Here is a 14179-nt window from a genome sequence, read left to right on the forward strand (position 1 = left end):
TACTTTTATCTTACAGAACAGGAAAGTAAGAAACAAAGAGATTATAACTTACCCAAGAATAACAGAACCAGTGTCGGAAGTCAGAGTTGAACACAGGAAGCTAGCTCAAGTCCATTCTCTTGACTACTGGGCTTACTGCTCTTCATAAGCTATACGTTCTCAAGGCACTGGTCATTTAGTTAGGTCATATATTGGTGAGCATGAAACAGGAGTACCTGACCCGCTACCTCCCCCCTCACCCTGCCAGGTTAGCCCCAGGTTCTGCTCCCCTCCTTGGCCCCCCCTTATCTCATGTCTGACCCTGGGCTAATCCTATTGATGCTGCTCCCACCAGACTGATCACGGTCCCTCTCTGGGATTTTGCCACCAGAGTGTGAGACAAATTAGAGGCTCCTTTCTTGTCTAGCAGGTGAATTATGTTGATGTGAGCCCAAAGCCACCCACAGCCTGTTCCCATCTTATGGAGAAGCCAGGCCGAGATAACAAAGCTGAGAAAGGACCTGTCAACACAGAGATCCGGTTCCTGCTGCCAGGACTCTGGGCACTGCCATTCCTGTCCTTCCCAAGTGTTAGCCATTTGACCTTTCTCTTCATTCTTGAGCTTTCCCAGAAGACTTCTGATAAATCCTCTTTGTATTTTGTCCCAGTGTAAGTCGAGTCTCTTTTCTGCCACCAGAAGAATTTTGGGTGATACAGATTCCCAAGGAGCTTTTCTCCTCTCCCCTTGCGCACCCCCCCCCCCCCCCCCCGGTCTTAATGAAGTGCCCATTTGGTGTCACCTGAGATGTAGTGGCTTAGCAGAGTCTGGTCTCCTCCTTTCCTCTTCCTACCCAGCTGGAGGGGAGCTTTTAAAATGCAGCTACCTTGATCCTTTGCTGTTATAGGAAACACTCAGCGTGCCTTACCTCTTTATTTATTTATTTTTAAATAAATTTTATTTTTATATTCCCCATACAGTTGCAACCCCTGCCTTACCTCTTTAAACTCCAACTGTGTCATTTCTGTTAGATTTTTCCACTTTCTGTCCTGGCAGCATCTGGCCATGGCCCCTTGGGTACTTTACTTTGCTCCCTTCGCCCTGAATACTCTGGGGAAACAGGCCTCAGACTTTGAGACTGTGGGAGGGCCTCCCCACGTCTTCTCCAGAGTCCCATAGCCCTGTGTTTCTGTAGAACTATGCAAATACCCTGAATAGACATGTGCATTGAAGTGACTTGGTAAACAACCTGAGTTTTGCTCAAACACAAACCTTAGCAGACCACAGCATCACCATAGTTGGTACTGCCTGTTCACTAGGGACATCATTTAAGCTCACTGAGCTTCCTCAGTGGTGAAAATGGGGACAGTACTCACAGGGTGGTTCAGAGTTGAAGATCATTTACGGAATGATCTGAGCATAGGACCTAACCAATCTAGCCATCACTCCCTGCCTTTGTCTTGCCTAGTGGGTGTCTTTATTCCTCTGACTGAGCTAAGAGCAACAGCAGAGCTCTATCAATGGGGTCCTGACTCCTAGCTCCATGCTCGGCCACAGTAGCAGCTAATGTATGTGTGTTGAGTGTGTGAAGAAACAAATACATAGTCTGAAACACTGGATAAGATTGAACTGAATTACAGTGGGGAAGGAAGACATTGAATTTCCTCAGCTGTCAAGACTCTTTCTTTTCCCTTAGAGTGTGCGAAGATCTTCTATGCTGCGGGTGCTAAGCTGGTGCTCTGTGGCCGGGATAAGGAGGCCCTCGAAGAGCTCACCAAAGAACTCACTGCTTCTCAGGTCACCAAGGTGAGTCCAGGGGGTATTCCATGGGGAAGGGGTACAGTCCATCTTCTCCAGGCAGCTAAGGAGATGGTAGCTCACTCCTGGGCCACTGACTGTGGAGCGCATCCACATGGTCGCCTTATGCCAGGGAAGTAGCAGGTCTCTGTGTAAACTCAGCTCGAGGCTTCAAAAGGAAGAATTATCATGTGTTCAAGTCCCCACTCCACTACTTACTAGTGCTACCCACTAGCACTGCAAGTTTAGCAAATTCACTCTCTGAATGCCTTCCCCTCCCTCTTTTACCTCACTAATTCCAGTGCATCTTAGGGGACTGGGGATGATAACTTTTAATTTTTTAATTGTGGGAAAATATACTTAACACTGATCATTTTAACCATTCATAAGTGTATAACTCAGTGGTATTAAATATATGCATAGTTTAGCCATCACCATTATCTATACCCAAAACTCTTGTTTCCAATAAAAATCTGTATCCATTAAACAAAAATTTATTTTACCCCTTTTCCCCCAATTCCTGAATAAAGGCTATTTTACTTTCTGTCTCTGGATTTGTCTATTCTAGATATCTCAATGTAAATGGGAAAATATAGTATTTGTCTTTCTGTGTCTGGCTTATTTCACTAAGCATAAAGTAGTTGCGGCAGATACAGAACACTTGGCTTACATTTTTTTCCCCAGCATTATAAATATATTTACCCTCATTGTCTTCTGGCTTCCAAAGACTGTTAATGAGAAATCAGTTGAAAATCTTATTGAGGATCTCTTTTATGTAAGGAATAGCTTTTGCTACTCAGGATTTTGTCTTTTGGACAGTTTGATTATGTCTTAGTGTGGGTGTTTTGAGTTTATCCTGCTGGGTTTTGAGCTTTTTGATGTGTAGATTCATGTATTTCATTAAGTTTGGGAAGTTTTCATTAATTGTTTATTCAATTATTTTGCTTTCCCCTCGTTGGTCTACTTAATGATGTCCTACAAGTCCCTCAGCTCTGTTTACTTATCTTTACTTTTCTCCCTTTTATTCTCAGATTTAAGTTTACTGAGTCACTCTTCTACTCTTTCAAATCTGCTTTTGAACCCTTTCAGTGTATTTTTTTTATTTCAGTTATTGTACTTTTGAGTGCTAGGGTTTTTTATGTTTTCTTTATTAATATTCTTTTTTATACATAAATTTTCTGTCTGTCTTCCCATAATACTTTGAACATTTTTAAAATAGTCTGTCTAGTAAGTCCATCATCTGGATTTCCTCAGGGATTTACTTATATTTTTGAGTATCAGAAAAAATAGGTATAATTCCTTTAAATCTACTGGAAGCCCCTTTAGATAGTGGTGATTGAATAATACTAACCTGCCCCCATGCTGTACCTTGGTAATCAGAGCAGCAATCCATCTTCCAAACACAACTCTAATATTTAGAAGATAAGGTCATTGTTGCCTACCTTGGCTCAGTTGCAACAGAAATGTGGGGCTGACTTTCCCACAACTGCCTGCCATGGTGCTTGGAGGGAGGGGTGCCTGCGGTTTGATAGCTACCACCAAGCTAATAACTGAAATTGAACAAAATTATCTATCATTTGCCAACCAGTCACTCCCCTGCAAGCTACCAGCATTTAGATAGACTACAAAGTTCCAAATAGTCACTGCACAGAGTTTCTGCTAGTATAGTTGCCTAGGTGCAGAGACTGATTCCTTACACTTTCTACTCTGCCATCTTCCCTGACTTCACATCCATCCCTCATCTTTTATTTTTTATTAAATATGCTCCTTTGAGAAGCCTTCTAGGTTAGATCGCTCAGTTGTTCATTTGTCTAGCATCTTATACTTCTTTAGGGCATTCTTTTAATTTTAAAATTCATTTGTCTTCCCACCAGACTGTATGCTTCAAGACAGTCTAGTGTCTTGCTTTCTGCTGTGTCACCTGGCTCTTTGGGGATATATAAAAAATGTTTCATGAATAAATGAATAAAAGTGACTTAACCTGAGAAGTCTACCTGCTCTCAACTGGGGCATTGTTTAATGTAATGACAGTGTATAGCGCTGGAAGCAGAGAGAACTGTGATTAATTAGCTGCATTAATCTATACCATACATGATCCCTGCCCTGTTCAATGAAAAGTTGCCCAGGCCAGGTGTGGGTATGTTAGGCAATATCCTGCAGGCCACATCTCTTCAGAAAAGAGTTGCTGCAGGCTTTGTCACTTTGTGGCTAGGGGGCCACTCCCAGGACTCTGAAAAGCAGGACATGTGGTTCACATGGTTTGTCACCCTGTCCAGGTGCAGACACACAAGCCTTACATGGTGACCTTCAACCTCGTAGACACTAAGGCCATAGTTGCAGCAGCAGATGAGATCCTGCAGTGCTTTGGCCATGTGGACGTGCTTATCAACAATGCTGGCATCAGCTACCGTGGCACTATCATGGATACCACCATTGATGTGGACAAAACAGTGATGGAGACAAACTACTTTGGCCCAGTTGCTTTGACAAAAGGTAACCATCTTGGACTAAAGGGAAAAAAGAGCACGATATGTCAGCATTCTTTTTCATCAGTTGCCTGTTTCCTCATTGTTGCCTGTTTTCCATTCTCTGTTTATCTGGCTTGGGTATTGTCATTACAGCTTGGGTGTTTGTTTTTCCCAGCCTTTTATTTCATTTTCTATATCTGCTTATAACCTCAAATCAAGATTTTCTTCTCACTAACACTTCATTTGTACAGCATTATCTCCATTTCTTTTTCATCATGTTTGCAAACCATACAACATTTTGTATTGATGGGGATGGGAATATTTTTATGTCCAGCCATGGATTTCACTCCAGAGAAAAGCTCTCCCTAGGAAAGGAACTAAGCTGAGTGTTAGTGGTGACTGGGCTTCTATCTGCCTCCCACCCTGCCTTTTTCCTCCTTCCTTCTGCTGGCCTGCTAGCTGTCTGCTGCATAGGAGGCCTGAGAGTTCCAGCAAACCATGGTCTGAGAGTCCTACATTATTCCCCTCCCTCGGTCTAATTGAATACAGTAGGCGAGGTGGCTGTCTTCCAGCGTTAGGTGTAGGGACCCAAAGAAAAGCCTTCTAAAACCTCTGCCTTCTTTCCTTAGCTCTCTTGCCCTCCATGATCAAAAGGCGAAAAGGCCATATCGTTGCCATCAGCAGCATCCAGGGCAAAATCAGCATTCCTTTTCGATCAGCATGTAAGTACTTCTCCCTCCTCCAAACGTTTTTTTCTTCCTGATTTTATTTATTTATTTATTTGTTTGTTTGTTTATTTATTTATTTGTCTTTTCTTCCTGATTTTAAGGAGAACACATTTACTACCCAGAATTCAGACAGTAGAGAAATACTGCAGAGTGGGAAGGAACTTCATCAGAATGTGTTCTGAGCAGACAGCCCATGTTCAGAGCCAAGCTCCAATCCTTACCCCAGAGCCCTGTACCCTAAATCCTCAACCACAAAATGGAGACATTGGAGCAAAATGGAGGGCATTCTCAGCCTGGAGGTCTGCTAGGAAGATTGAGTTACTCTGAGTGCTGTGACCAAAGTGCTAGAGCAGCCCCAGACACGCATTATGTTATCAGCCCACGGACACTGCTTCTTTGTCACTTGGCCACATATGCCGGCAAACTGTTTTCTGCATATAATCAAACATACAAAAGCAGGATCATATTGTGCAGACTATTTTATGTCGTTTATTCTATTTGAGATTATATCAGCATTTATGGATTTATCTAATTATTTTAAGTGGCCCTATAGTTAACTCATTGAATGATATGACATCCATTAGCTGTTGTCCTTGAGGATTTTTTCTTTCAGTCTTTGACCATTAGTGGTGATGTACTTCCTAGAACATCTTTGAGCAATTTGATCTCTGGGCACTCATGGAGGGTTTCAGTAACATAAATCCCAGAAAGTGGAAATATTAGAACTCAAACATTAAAACTGCCAGCCTGACTTCCAGTTCACATCATCACCTCTATGAATGAGAGGGCTTTGCCCACATTTTGAGGTATTATTTCATTTGTCTGCCTGCATCATGTACCATCAAGCAAAAGCAAACAATCTGGTTTTGTTTTGCTTTTGAAAGTTTCTAAGGTGATTTCACAAACTATCTTAGTAACTCTTTGTGCATCTTCTGGCAGGAAGTACTGACTTGTATCAGACTCACCTGCTCTCACCCACCTGCAGGCCTGGCAGGGCAGGAAGGATAGCACAGTCCTGCTAGCATTTTGGAAGGACATACAGTAACAAATACCCAATTGGAGGATATAGTGTAGCCAACTAGCTGGGCTGGAAATGAAACCAAAACGTATCTTTGTCTCAAGACATGAATCCTGGCTGTACCTTTTGGTTCTGGTTGTATGTCCTTGAAAAAGTTGTTTAACTTGTTGGACCTCAGTTTCCTTACTTATAAAATGAGACTTATGATCACGATACATGTTCACAAATCTATTTTTAAAATATGAGAAAACTGGAGATGGCAAGTCTTTTTTCAATTGTAAAGGGCTGTATCCTATTTGTTTCTGTGGTGGTTGTTGCCTTGTGTGCCAGCATCCTGTGTCAACTCCGATAGCATCATAGGATGCCATCTCAGACTGCTTGAATGGCTCAGGAATGTGTGTGTGTGTGTATTTTATATAGCTAATAGATATATAGATATGTAATTATATATAATATATATGTAATTATGTAATCACGGGTGATAAAGAAAATGAGGTGAAATGTTATAATAGATAATCAGGATAAAGGTAAAAGTAAGTGAAATATTCTTTGTACTAAATTATTTCCAAGTTTTACTTTGATTTAATCTCACTGGTTTTTGTTTTCACTTTGCCTGTGACTGTAGCTGGTCACACACCCTTGGTCTGGACACTTTATAACAACCAGGGTGAGTGTGGCCGTGCCTCCTGGGCCTGGCAGTTAACTCTGACAAGCAGCGACCTTCTTATCTGTAAAATAGGAGGGCAGCTTTCTCTCCCTTGCTGGCCATCATGAGGGAGCAACATGCTCAGGTGGTGAGAGAAGGGCCAAGTGCTGTTAGTAGTGGCATAGCCTGGTGGAGGACCACAACCCTGTAGCCTTAGGAGATACATTGTCAGAGTGCAACCTTCTATTCTGGGGACTCCCAGCATGACTCACTCTTCTCAGTTGTTGCTTCTGGGCTGCACCCCAGAATCACCATTGATAGGAGCAGATCTCCGTACCCAGCTACCTAGAGTCTTATTCATTCAACCTTCTCAAATCAGGGCAGCTGGCCCAGAAAGGCACTCAGCACGTCAGACACTGGAGTTGCGTCATGTGACTTGCTGGTGATATTTCTTAGCCTTTTCACTTCCTAGCTTTTCCCCTTCCTGCTTTTTTGACTGATGGATGCCCTTTTTCCCCCCAGGGCTAAAACATTTAGAATTCTGAATTGGAGGAAACTGGGTTTCAGTGGAGAGACCATGTGTTTCCCACGAATGTCCCTGTAGGGCCACTGTGCTTCCCTGAGACTTAGCCATTCTCGGGAATTAAAGCGAACTGCACCATTGTGTGGCACCATTGGTGCAGAGCAGAGGCAGCTCTGTTTCAAGCTCCATAGCTCTTCCAGGTGAAAAGCCACCTTGGAAAGGGAAATGAAATTCCTAAGAAAACCAGGAGCCAATTTTATACACACGTTCCCATGAGTGCTGGAGAACATACTCTGCAAGGCCAAGAACTGGACAACTCTGAAGGTCCACTGATGGGGCCACTTCTCTAACTCTGGTGACCCATGGAGGAAGAATATGGTGGGTCTGCAGGCAGCATAGAGGTGGTCCAGTCTCACTAGGTGATGAAAGCTACTGGTGGGAATAGTATGAACAGTATTTCTGAGCTCATTTCTATGCAAGTTAATTATGTGTAAGATCATATATATATATATATGGATATGTGAAAACAAATCCTGGAGGCTGTTGGTATTGGTCACCTCTGGGGATGGCAATGGAAAGGGGGAGGAGGACTTTCACTTTATATCCTTCTGTAGTCATTGTTTTACTCACTAAGTATTGTGTGCTTGTTTTTGTTCTTTTAAGTTGGAATAATTTCAGATTTAAAGAAGGGTTGCAGGAGTAGTACAGAGAACGCCCATGTGTCCTTCTTCACAGAGATTCCCCAATTGATCATGTTTTACATTTGCTTTAGCATGTTCTGTGTCTGTGTGTATAAATGCACATATAGGTACATTATAAATGTATAATTTTTCCCCTGAACCATTTGAAAGAAAGTTGAGAGCATGATGCTTCTTTCTTCCTAGATACTTCAGTGTTTCCTAAGAACAGTGACACACTGCCCTTCTCTAAATAGGAAGTGAACTACATATTAAAAATAAATAAATAAATAAATAGGAAGTGAACATTGCTTTAATACTGTAATCTTAAATTACAAAATCAGATTTTTAAACAAAAGAGAGTGAATGGGAATGAATGTGTGGGCTTGCGCCAGGCCATGTCCCAGCTCACTCACCTGCCTCTGGCCACCTACCTTTGCAGACTCAGCCTCCAAACATGCAGCCCAGGCATTCTTTGACTGTCTTCGTGCTGAGATGAAACAGTATGAAATTGAGGTGACTGTGATCAGTCCTGGCTATATCCGCACCAACCTCTCTCTAAATGCCATCACTGCTGACGGGTCCAAATATGGAGGTAAGACTGCGGTTCTCTTCTGTGGGAAGCTGTGGGACAGCCGGTGAGACGTGCTGCTCTTGCTTGTATGATTCTTTGATCCTTTTGATTTGGAATATAGTTCTTAAAACCAAAAACTTAACATGGGTGTTAAGAGATTTCTAGAACATTGATTAGTCTTCATTGACCATGAACCATCCTTAGCCCAAGCATCACCACTGTAGCTCTCAGAACAGATTCTCTATGAGGCAGGAAAGGAAGTTCCCAAGCTGAAATGCTGCCAGACTCCAGCTACCCAGTCTCGGTCAATTAACCTCATGCAAAGATGGGTTACTTAAACCAAGAGGTTCCTGTAGAGACTGGACAGGACACAGTGCAGGTTTTCTATGATCCAGCAGATGGGGTAAAGGAGGAGAGTTCTAGAGTCCTCAGTGGCTTTTGCAGGCTTTTACTGGGATTTACCAGGTACACGGCAGGCAAGGGTGTTGGGGGGCCGGGAGGCTGGCAGGCCTCCCAGTCACCAGCAAATCCTCACTCTATTGGGCTCTCTGGCATTCTCTGGGGGTCTCTTCTTCTTTTCTCGGCTTCCGTTCGTTCTTGGCTTCTTCTTGGCTTCTGCTGGCGTCCCCATGACGCCGCCCTTAAAAGCCCAGTCTTTCAGCCCAGGTGTACCCACTTCAGGTGCCCGCCATCAGGCATGCATTCAGGACCACAGGGTTCCCTCATCTGTCCTAATGGTGGGAGGGCAGAAAAGCCTGATACATTTTACCTATCCTACAGTTCCTCATCCAGTATGCTTGAGAAATGACTGATTCCAGGGTCATCAAAGCAAACAGCCCAGTCATTGGGAATGTGGTTGGGGACACCAGTCTCAGAATTGCCAACGGGCTTCAGATGGTCCTGAGTTGACCTGCAGCCCTTACTTGGGCTGAAGGCTTGGTCCCAGCATATGGGCCCCAGTCATGCAGACAAGGTGGGCTCTGCCTTTTGGGTCACTTGACCTACGTGTATAGGCACCGAGGAAATGACTTTGCTTCCCCACACTCTGATGGGGTTTGTCCACGGTGGAGCATTTACCCTGTCACTTATGCCTCCCAGATATGATCTCTGGGGCTGTGCTGTGGCGTCTACCAGGAGCCTCCTGGCCCTGCACCCACCCCAGCTAAACCTGAGTTAGACTGCCTATGCCTTGTGTGGCAGCTGCTCTGTCACTCAGCAAGTCAACAGAAACCATGCAGAGGCACAGGGCCAGAGGGCCCCACCCCTATTTTTACCTAGACGAAACCTCTTTTATTCCCTCTGTGGCATTTAAAAATAAGTGACAGGAACCACATATTTTTTTAACAAAAACGCCAGAACAGGTACTGGTGAGGAAGCTCAGGCAGTTTGGATAGTTTACGAATGGTTTCAAGTGGTCTGGGTTTGTGATTTCCGTTCTGTGCTTGTCAGCTGGTCCTGTTGTCAGCAGACTTGTCAGATTAGGAAAGAAGGAACATCAGTTGTTGTTAACCAATCTAATGCCTCCTAAACTCCCCACAGCTGTCTCCTTTAATGCTAAAACAAACCAAGGATTTCTTTCTATTCCTATTCAGTGAATCGGAGCTGCTGGGAACTGTGACATCTATTTCTTTCACCTCTTCACTTTCACCTCATTGAGTTCCTAGTGCATATGAGGTTACAGTCTTATGTCCCCTAGCTGGCAACCCTGAAGCCTAGCTACTTCAGACAAAGTAGGCTGATTGGTCAGCATCCTTAGTCACCACTTATTTCAACAGGCAGGAAGGACCTCCTCAGGTATGGTGAGGGGCTCACTCTCGGAGACTCATCTGAACTGGCCTCTGCCTTTGTCATAGACCACCATGCAGATGGACTGACGTGGGTTCTGAGCACTGAAACGGGTCCACTCTCCCTTGTTGCCCTGTCCTACCTACATTTCCTATATCCCTTTCCACTCACAGGCCTGCAGCTGATCCCTTGTTGCCTTAGAGTACAGCAGTCAGGGATGGCGGCACACTACCTGCCTCCTGTTAGGCTTCATGGGGAAACCCCAACAAGCCTACCCAGCAGCCTACAGCAGCTTAAGTCCTCAAGAGAGAGGGAATTCTGCTTCCACATTCACGTGTTTCTTTTGTTTATTTTAGTTATGGACAAGACCACGGCCCAGGGCCGTAGCGCTGAAGAGGTAGCTCAAGATGTTCTCACCGCTGTGGGGAAGAAACAGAAAGACGTGATCCTGGCTGATCTGGTTCCTTGCTTGGCCATTTATCTTCGAACTCTGGCTCCTGAGATCTTCTTCAGCCTCATGGCCTCTCGGGCCAGAAAGGAGCAGAAATCCAAGAACTCCTAGTGCCCAGCCGGGTAGGGGAGCAGCACCTGCTGACACTGCTGCTCTGAGGCTTGACTGGATAGTTGTCGCGGGTGGGAAAGATAAAAAGATACACTTCTGCAGACCTCTGGTATGGCCCCCAAAAGAAGAGAATGGGACCAAAAAGACCACCAGCTTCTTCCCATGGGTGAGGGTGAAGGAGTAACTGTGGAGCTGGGTTTTATTTCAAAATGAAATAAATGAATGTAACAGTAAGTCCGTAATCCTCCAGAAATACCTCCTTTGAACTATAGCTTCCATCTAGAAAGTGTTTCAGTCTTGTTATCAGAAGCCATCCGGACATCAACGGGCCCCTCTTCTCATATCTGGCTTATCCAAGACCACTTACGTGGGTGGAGTCTATCTCTAGGCTCCAGCAGTATCTCATTCAGTACCACAAATGGACTGTGATCAATCATTTGGCAGCCCAACTGACCCCAGCTTCACCATCTGAAAGGAGTCCCCGGGCTCCCTGGTGATTCTTACCCTGTAGAACCAGGCATCGCCTCAAGCAGATGAACTTACTAAGTAGATGGCAGCCCAAAGGCAGGTTGCAGACTCACATGATCCCATGTATCTAGAAAACACTCAACACAGGTGGGGAGGGACTCTAAAGCAGTACCTGCTCCCCTGGTGGAACCAGTCTGTTTATTAGCTGTGACTTTGAAGCATAGCCAGAAATACCTGCTTCCATCTTTCTGGTTTATTTAAAATACATGGTTGTGGTTCATTGAGTTAACTTCCTATTTGAAGTTTAGGACAAAACTTAACCATCATTGAAATTGACAGTGGAAACTGTGGGGCCATTGTACAGGCTTATCCAGGTTGGAATAAAAACCTAACATCATATTGTCATCTTACACTATATCCTGACTTTGCGTTATGGTGCTTGTATTTGAAACACCACCCTGGAGTTAAAAATGGCCATAGCCAGCCCATGTTCAGGGTGTTTGAGGCTGTTGAGTGTCCTGGGAATAGGACAAGTGGATGGTTACACCTAGAGACCTCCCAGCTCCAAACACTCAACCATACCAGTGGCTGACAGGTGGATTCAGACATAACAGGTGGCGCTTTACTTTCCATATAAACATCTACCTCCCTGGCATGAAAAGAACGATCTTGGTGTTCATGTTAGAGCTGGGGACGAGCTAGAGCCAAGACAGCGGGGCAGCCACTCGAGAGCCTCGCCCAAGTCCGAAGTCAAATTAGATTGCCAAGTGTGCAGCAGGTCCTCAGTACATGGCAGCAATAGAGGAAGCTGGGAGCGAGAGAACATCTTGCCTCAGCGCCCTGTTGATTAGCCCTTTCAGTGGGGGCCACACCTAGGTGCAGCCCTTGCCTTCCTGTTACCTTAAATGGTCAGCAACTGGCCTGCTGATAACACTATCCTGAGGGATTCAACATAGCAGCCACATCCTGTCATCAAAAGATGGCATCACCTATGTCATTGAGGTAGCGGGTTTAGAAGCCACTGTGACAGTGGCTGTGACACACAATCCCTCATGCTGGTGTGGGCTGGTACACGAATCGTGAAGCGGACAGTCAGAGGTGTTAGTGATGCACTCACACTGCTGACACTTGCTCTTTGTGGCCTTGGAGGCTAGGAAGGCAAATGAGGGGCTGCAATTCAATGTTCTCTAATGTCCTTGTTGTGCCTGAGGTGATCCTGAGAACAGTGGTTTGGCTCAAGGAGGAGCTGGTGGAGCCTGCCGGCTGGTGGTTGAACAGAGACCACTGCACTTTCCTAGCCTGGTTTTCCCACAGCAGGCTCATGCTATGAACCCTTGCCCCCAGGGCTGGTGTTGCTGCTGTTGCTCCACTTTCCCTTTTCTGTCCTCAAAAGGTGTTGTTTTCTCCTGTCACCCTTGAAATCTGCTGGGGAGGCTCAAAATGCATGAACAGAATTGGCTTTGCCTTCAGATAAAGTTCAAACACATTTTCCACACTGCTCTTCAAGCCTCGAGTCTTTTCCTAGTTTTAGGGCAGGAACAGGCTCTTTTGCTTTATGCCAGAATCTGAGACTGCAAAGTAAGACCCACTAGGTTTCTCCAGACAGCAGCACTGCTCATCTGTGCAGAGTGGCGCTGCGCCTCGCGAGAAGCTGAAGAGTGAATGTACAGCCTCTGGGCACTGCTGCTCCCAGACTATGCTCTGAGCTCCCTAATCCCCCTTGTCAGAGACTCAAAGCTGCTGCACCAGATGTGAACACTCTGGAGGGAACTGACAGACCATAACAAGGGCAGCGCATGTTGGCCAGGGTCTGCTCCTCTACATCTTTAACAAAAAGGCTTTTTGTTCTCCACTGAAATTGGGGTAGTAATAGGTGGTTAACGGCATGATCCACTCCCTGAAATGGCACACACAGGGCTCATGTAGATTTTGCAGAGGTGAGTCCAGCTAACTTGGCCTTTGCTTTCTCAGTTGGCAGTTACTTAATGCTGCTTCTTTAAGGACGCCGTGGCACGCCACAGATGAACAGAACCCACTTATGCAATGCTAAGTGGGAAGGTGGCAGAAATAAACTAGTCCAACAGAAGGGAGGCCCTCCAGACATGGAGGTGTGGCTACTGCTCTCTGGCTCACTTGGGCGGTGCTCACATAGAGATCTGGAATCCAGAAGCCCTACCCTGCGGCCCACAGCCACATCAGTCCTGTCCTTGGGACATGTAACCAAGATGGCATTTCAGGATCAAGGCTAGTCCACCCAACAAGAAGCATTTTGCTCTGGACAGCTGAAGGCACCTGGCTTCTATTTCGGGTGAGGGATTCTCAGCTGATCTGAGAGGGCCACTGCTTGTCTGTTTCCAGTCACCTCCCCATGAAACCTGATTTGCAAGCAAGTAGAGCTTGAGGCACCCTTTACAAATCCTGGATGGTATAAAAACACCTATCAATCTCACCCCACGGGCTCAACAGCCTGATGGGGTTGTGGGCATGGCAGCAGAAGGGAGGTTTGTTTGTCTGGGATCACTACCAACTTACCCCTGTTCCAGATGGCCGGGCTGCCGTGTAAACAAACAGTAGCGTGCACCCAGCACCACTTGGCCACCCTGCACTCAAATCAGTCATTAGTAGTCCCTCTAGGGCCCTTGGAATTAAAGTTTCTCAAACTCCTTGTGGACCACAGGTCCTTTCTGAAATTTTTTAAAAGCTCTGGATCATCTCCCTATAAAAAATGGCTTAGTCACCCCCGAATGCCTTTCTCTGCACCCCTTCATTACTCTCCAGTACCAGATTTCCCCAATGGAGGCTCTAATTAGATGAGAAATCAGTCTGGGTACCTCTTCAGAGGGCCAATCAGAAGTCTGTATAGCTCTCCAGGGATGACTGAGCGCAAGGGTCTAGAAGACTGCAGTTAGGGAAGGGCAGACTCTGGAGAGATCAGAGGGGGCTATGAGGGCGCTTC

The 14179-nt window shown here is 45.4% G+C and overlaps 1 protein-coding gene across 1 annotated transcript in view; it reads left to right on the forward strand.

Annotated features, from left to right (window-relative positions):
• Positions 1–11636, forward strand: part of DHRS7B (dehydrogenase/reductase 7B) — a 35516-nt gene extending 23880 nt beyond the window's left edge. The window contains exons 3-7 of the mRNA XM_037491701.2: positions 1674–1783; positions 4051–4267; positions 4872–4964; positions 8277–8429; positions 10550–11636. Of these exons, the coding sequence (XP_037347598.1) occupies positions 1674–1783; positions 4051–4267; positions 4872–4964; positions 8277–8429; positions 10550–10755 (779 nt within the window). The 3' untranslated portion in view covers positions 10756–11636. The remainder of the gene's footprint in view (positions 1–1673; positions 1784–4050; positions 4268–4871; positions 4965–8276; positions 8430–10549) is intronic.
• The last annotated feature ends 2543 nt before the right edge of the window (positions 11637–14179 follow it).

Source organism: Talpa occidentalis, unplaced genomic scaffold, assembly GCF_014898055.3.
Source record: "Talpa occidentalis isolate TD23 unplaced genomic scaffold, MPIMG_talOcc4v2.1 talOcc4.7, whole genome shotgun sequence".
NCBI lineage: Eukaryota > Metazoa > Chordata > Mammalia > Eulipotyphla > Talpidae > Talpa > Talpa occidentalis.